Source organism: Nestor notabilis, unplaced genomic scaffold (genome assembly GCF_000696875.1).
Source record: "Nestor notabilis isolate BGI_N333 unplaced genomic scaffold, ASM69687v1 scaffold19787, whole genome shotgun sequence".
In the NCBI taxonomy this organism is placed as follows: Eukaryota; Metazoa; Chordata; class Aves; order Psittaciformes; family Psittacidae; genus Nestor; species Nestor notabilis.
In genome coordinates this window covers 2171-8682 of record NW_009935804.1, presented here as the reverse complement: position 1 = coordinate 8682, position 6512 = coordinate 2171, and the positions used below count along the sequence as shown (strand labels likewise).

General features: G+C 40.6%; 1 protein-coding gene across 1 annotated transcript in view; it reads left to right on the top strand.

Annotated features, from left to right (window-relative positions):
• MTHFD1 (methylenetetrahydrofolate dehydrogenase (NADP+ dependent) 1, methenyltetrahydrofolate cyclohydrolase, formyltetrahydrofolate synthetase) overlaps window positions 1–6512 on the top strand; it is a gene marked incomplete at both ends in the record, with an annotated part of 30008 nt that overhangs the window by 22413 nt on the left and 1083 nt on the right. The window contains 7 exons of the mRNA XM_010017996.1: window positions 1282–1350; window positions 1903–2014; window positions 2169–2308; window positions 2748–2789; window positions 3794–3894; window positions 4805–4982; window positions 6102–6209. Of these exons, the coding sequence (XP_010016298.1) occupies window positions 1282–1350; window positions 1903–2014; window positions 2169–2308; window positions 2748–2789; window positions 3794–3894; window positions 4805–4982; window positions 6102–6209 (750 nt within the window). The remainder of the gene's footprint in view (window positions 1–1281; window positions 1351–1902; window positions 2015–2168; window positions 2309–2747; window positions 2790–3793; window positions 3895–4804; window positions 4983–6101; window positions 6210–6512) is intronic.

Here is a 6512-nt window from a genome sequence, read left to right as displayed (position 1 = left end):
TCTTGAATGTTGCATGTTTGCAATGATGGCAGCCATAAGTTTGCATCATTAGGACTGCATCATTACGTACTCCCCTTGCAGGCAGAAACGTGGTGATTGCAGAGACCACACTGGCATAATAAGAAGTCTGGGTCCCTCTGCTGTGATATAACCAATGTCAAGAGCATGTTACCAGGAAGAAACTAGGAAGAAATGTAGAATCAAAAACTGACTACAGGTTTTTAGATGGGATGTACTGAAGTGCTGCTGAGCGACACAGGCCTGAAATGTCGCCATGGAAATCTTGCTCTGTAGTTTTCATTGTTCTGGAGATGACTGAAGTTTAAGCTTATCCATTAAATGTTAAATAATCTTTCACGTGGCAAGATTGAAACTAAGGGAACAAAGCAGTGAATGTCTTTTTTTAAAAAAAAAAATAAATAAAAATCATATAATGAGTGCTGCAATCCCATTGAAATTAAAAGGGAAGTAAATAGTTCAAGGTTTTCATAACTGCTGTGAACATTTGTCTCTGTACCCATGATAGCAATTTTAGTTACTTCTGCAAGCGCTAGGTAACAGCCAGATTGGTTCCCTCTGGACTCTGTCAGTCACAAGGATGACCAAACCCTCATTTTCTCTGCGGAAAGCAAGTGTGGGTAAATTCACAAGCTTTCACTTAGCAGGAGGCAGAATTGCAGCAGGGTATATTGCTGCACCTCAGAGGAAATATGGGTTCCAGTGTTTGTCTTTTGTGATGTCAGCCTGGTCTTCCTCAGGAGCACAGAGGTTCACTTTGAAAGTTATTTCTGCACAAGGTACTTGGGTAGGATGTAGCAGCTTTTTACAACATTTTAAGACCAATACGCAGAGCCTAGTTGCTGACATGAGGAAGGAAAAAAGTCCAAGACAAATCTACCTGCAATACCTAAGAACATTGCTTTGTGCTACTGAATGGGCTACCATAAATGTGCATACTTAAGGGTTACTCTCTCATGGCTATTGTTTGCTAACCTTGCAATAGCACTGAAACAGCAACTGTTCTTTATGCCTTCTTTACAAAGTGATGGCCAAACAAGGTCACAACCAAGAGGCTGCCCTGAGCAGAAATCACAGATCCTCTTACAAGAACATAAATGTCAGTGTTCTGTCTCGTCCTGACTAGAGTTAATTTCATCTAGAGCAGCTGCTGGTTCTGGTCTTGAAAGTCCACCAGGACAAAAGCAGAGCCTTGATACTGCATAGGAACTGTCTCAGGTCTTGGTACATCTGGAAACTGATTTGCCTTTTTTTTCCTCTTAGGGAGTGACTGGTGCTCTGGCTGTCTTGATGAAAGATGCTGTTAAACCAAACCTCATGCAGACACTAGAGGTGAGAACAGATGATTTGCTGTACATGAATTCTTGGAGCCAAGAAGCAACTGGTTTAAGTTCATTTATCACAGTCAGCTTGGGCTTACTTGGTGTAGATTAGGGGGTTTACTGTGGTTTCCTACCTAAGGTTCAGGGCTAGGGGAGAAGGCTACTTTCTTTCTTGGTCTGACGTTGACATGTGGGATGACCCCAAGGAAATGCACTAAATTTTTATGTGTCTCTGTTCTGTTATCTTTAATGCCAGGAAATGTCTTGGGAATCTGGATGGTATGGATGCAGGAGAATGGCAGAGAGTTTTGGGGATTTAGCTATCCTTTTCCTAAGAGGATTAGTATCTCCACTTGTGCAGATTATTATAATCCTGTTTGACCTGCAGTCCTTATTACTGATAGCAAATGTTTGATCAGAAGGCTTTAAGATATGTCTTCCAGAAGTGTTTTTCTTTACCTTCAGGTACCGTCGTACTTTGTTCCTGAAATGCTGCTGATCTGCTGAATTGTAGCCTCTGATTTTCTCTTTCTCTCTCTCTCCCACGCACTTCCTTTTCTAGGGAACACCGGTGTTTGTTCATGCTGGACCTTTTGCCAATATTGCACATGGGAATTCTTCAGTGCTGGCAGACAAAATAGCACTGAAGCTTGTGGGTAAAGATGGTTTTGTTGGTAAGTGTATAGGATGTGGTTTTTTGTTTGTTTTGCAAGGGAAGATATGCCTTTTTTTAAAATCATGATTGGGTTTTTTCTCTTGGAAGAAACTTTTGATAGATATAATCAGAGCATGATTTCTCTCACAGGCTTCTTTTAATTCCTACTCTAGTTACAGAAGCAGGATTTGGTGCAGACATAGGCATGGAGAAATTCTTTAATATTAAGTGCCGCTATTCCGGTCTCCGGCCTCATGTGGTGGTGTTGGTTGCTACTGTCCGAGCTCTCAAAATGCATGGAGGAGGCCCTGCAGTAAGTACTAGACAAGGTTTCCTGTAGGCCTGAGGGGCTGTTATTGTTGTTCTAATCTAGTCACTTAAAGCCCTCTATAGTTTAATCTGCTTGTAATTGTTTTGAGATTTGCATTTTTAAAAGGAATCTATGTCCCTGTTGCTTGTAAGCTGCTTTGTTATAGTATATTGCAGATACCTACCTGCTTGTTTCATTATCCTAGTGAAGTGCTTGTATGCTGGGGCTCTTGTGATACTACCTTAGTCGATCTTTTCTTAAGCTGTGAGTGCATCCTGCAGTCTTTCATTCTTCCTTTTGGTTTGGGGTTTTTTTTTTTCTTAGAAAAAGGATCAGCCTGGAGTAGAATGTTGTATCTTGATGCAGTTTAATAAGAATAAAGCATGAATTGCTGTTATGGATAAAAATCTTAGGGATTTCCATCTTTTTTCTTTTTTCCCAGGTTACTGCTGGGGTACCTTTACCAAAGGAGTACATGGAAGAGGTAACCTTCTTTAGCTGTTGTGACAGTTGACCATCTAACTGTGGTCATGCCACAATGATGTCATGCAGTGCATGCCTGGATAGCTAGTGTGTCATTTTTTTAGCTGCCAGGGAAATGCTTCCTCATATGAGCTGTAATGTTGTTCTTTTTTTTTTTGTTTGTTTGTTTTTTTTAATGTTACTTTGGCTCTGCTCTTTCAAGCATTTCTTGTACTTGACCTAGGCTTTTCGTTTTTCCTGAGCTCAAGCAATTGTTTGTGCACTCAGTTTTTCATAGTAATATCTACTGTGTGTCCCCTGACCCTCTCAGTATGGAGTAATTGCTTGGCTGAAATACTGTCACTGAAAATATTCAGAGTGCCTCTCTAATTACTCTCTTAGCAGCAGCAGATAGAAAAGTGAATTAAAGTCTCAGCTTCTATGCCTGTTCCTTCAATGCTTATGTACATTTGGATAAGTAGTCTGGCTCTCTTTACATTGCTGTAGCTTTTTCTCTTATGGAGCTTCTGTATGGATTAGTCTTTGCATAGGAAGGGATGAAATGTCTGCATTTCCATGAGTAGTCACTGATGCTGCAAAATGTAAATATGTGTAAGCTGAAAGCTGTTGCCACAGACTTCAAACAAGTGTCATGAATTTCACTGCTAATGATATTTAATACATAGAGGAATGTGTCAAAGAGGAAAATGAGGCTTTACTGTGGGGAGTTAATGAGCATGGGTATTAACTTACTAAGAATAACAAAAAAAAAGATAAAAAGGGATTTCTCTTACCTTGGCTTGGCAGCTGAAAACACTGATCATTACAAGTAGTCATTTCTTTTCCTGTCTTCCGTCCAAGAGCATGCACTGGTCTGGACTGTTCAGAAAGCAGCACTGGGGATTTGCCTTTCTAGTGTCATTCACATTTTGACATTTTTATCATTAGCTGTGGACATAGTGGATATGAAACAGAAGTTTCACTGCCCCTGATAGAACATGCTTTCTGCTTGCTGTCTTTTTACAGAATCTTCAACTGTTGGCAAAAGGCTGTAGTAATCTAAACAAGCAAATCCAAAATGCACGGATGTTTGGTGTCCCAGTAGTAGTGGCTGTAAATGCTTTCAAGTGAGTGAGATGGGATGTGGCAGGGATGCATTGGTGTAAAATGTTGGCGTTTTATATGATATGTTTAACTCAATCTCTTGTTTTCAGTACTTTCGAGGTATTGTTTGCAGCTTTTTACATTGTTGGAAGGTGCTGAAATAAATAGGGGAGCTCTGCTTAGCCATTTCAAACGCATCCCTTAGTTAAAATTAGCTTAGAGTTTTATGACTAGTATCTGCCATCACTTACACCCCTTCTGGCCAAATTACAAAAGGTGCCTGTGATGATATGGAATCTAAGCTCATAATAGATGGTGAGGTGCTGTCAACCATGCTGTGTTCAGTGGTCTGCTGTATAGAATCATTATGCCCTGCTAAGCAGCATTTTGGGCTCTGCACATTCTACTGCACAGGAAGTAGAATCTGTGTGTGGTCTTTTCATCTGAGCAGAAGAGCTTTTAAAGCTGATGCCAGTCAAAGCAGAGTAGCCAGCTAAGGATTCTTTATCTGAAGTAAGTGCATATTGGCTGATCTGGAGAAATCAGAGAGTTTAGCTTGTGTGCACATGATACAGCACATCTTCGCATCTCTAAATCAGCAATAGCCTTTCTGAGTTTGCTTGTGAAAACGGGAGTTGCATTGCTAATACAGGACAGAAACAGCAGAAAGTCTGGAACACTTCTCTGTCAGGAGTCATGGGTTTCTGCATGTAGTTCCAGAGTTCTGTTAACTGTCTGTTACTCTGTGGAGTAGTCTTCTTCACCAAGGTGGAGAACTGTGGTGCATAGTCCTTCGGCAACTTCCTGATGGCTGGATTCTGTGATTTCTTTGGACAGCTTTTGGGTCTTGTCAATAGGGAAAATGGTTAGATTGAACAGTTAATTTACTGTGTGTGCATTCTCATACAAATGTATAAACATTTCTCCTTACAGAACAGATACAAAGGCTGAAATGGCCCTTGTAGTGCAACAGGCAAAGGAAGCAGGAGCATTTGATGCTGTGGTGTGCACTCATTGGGCAGAGGGAGGTAAAGGAGCAGTTGCACTGGCTCAAGCTGTTCAGAGAGCATCGCAGACACCCAGCAACTTCAGGTTCCTCTATGATGTGAAGGTATGAACTGGCAATATTACAGAGGTACTTTGTTTGTAAGGTGGTTTCACTAGCTTAAGTTGCTAAAGACTGTCTGAAAGGCTGCTCTGAGAAACTGAGAAGAAATTTGGGTTTAGAACATAACATTTATTCCACTAGTCTCAAAGACCTAGTTAGTCAGTTCATGTTGTTTTGACTAGTCAATGAAATATTGTTTACTTTTGACACTGAAAGATGCTGCTGTGACTCTACTGGAGATGACAAACAGGTTTCTACCATGGCAGCCATGTTTCAGGGTAAGGGGAAGTTTAGTTTTTGAGACATGCATTCCTGTCAGAGCATGGACTGGAGCAAGCCAGACCAAACCTTTTACCTTACTGCAGAGCTTCAAGGTGCACTTGTTGCTGAGGATAGGAATCTATATATCAGGCTATGGAACAGAATTTTTCCAGTTTTAACTTCTCTTTCTCTGCAAGTAAGGCTTACAGAGTCACACTACAGATCAAGGTGGAAGAGTGTGTGTGTGTGTGTGTGTGTGTTTTTTCTAATGAATTTGTGTATTAAGCAAATATGACAGATGACGTGGAGGTAATGAAGTCACTGTTAGTTCCTAGGTTATGGCCTGAATTCTCCTTGAATAGCAAGCACCTATTCAAGAACCTAATGAGGTATACAGCTATGTCATTATATCTATTTTAGCTCCTCAACAGATGCTTTCAGGTTTTCTTCTTTAGTCTATTTTATTCATGCTTTTATTTAACCATTGACATGTATTCCCTCAAATTATTTTTGTCTGCTTTTTGACTTAGACTTGAGAGAAAATGAAGATGCCTCTTTTGCAGTGGCAGTAGTTAACACATAAGCACAGCTTGTAAGAGATACTGTTGTGTATCTTTTTTTTTCTGACTGTAACAAACTAGTTTTGCCCTCTTTACCAAGAGAAATGACTGCAGCAAGATAAATGAAATCTTTTGAAAACCCTCAAATTGTATGGCTTTGTTCTACAGCAAATAGAAGACCTGTTCCTTCTGTAGGTGAGCATTGCACAATGATAGGAAGCTGCTGTGATGTTACTGCTCTCTGTAGTTTGGCCCCACTAACTTGCTTATCTTTTTTTCTTGTTGTTGTTCTTTTTTCTAGCTCCCTGTTATAGATAAGATCAGGATTATTGCACAGCAGATCTATGGGGCAAGTGACATTGAGCTACTTCCAGAAGCACAGGAGAAGGTTGCCTTGTACACTAAGCAAGTGAGTTTTCCACGTCACATGATATCAGTGGTGCTTTTCATTTAAAATGTTCATATTGAACAGTGGTGTTCAAAATGTGTGTGAAGGACATCCTCACTCAAATAATCTCTTTGCCCAGGACTCATTATATGTTGCTATGGCAGAGGAGGATGTGGAGGGAGAAACTGGCCCTGGTTTCTATTGGAGAAGACAGAACTCATCTGGCCCAGTAGCATGTCTATGATGGTGTGTGAGGAGAGGAGGGCAGGAGGATGCAGTGATCTTTCTCTACTGTAGTCTCCAATCCTTCAGCAATTTGGGAAT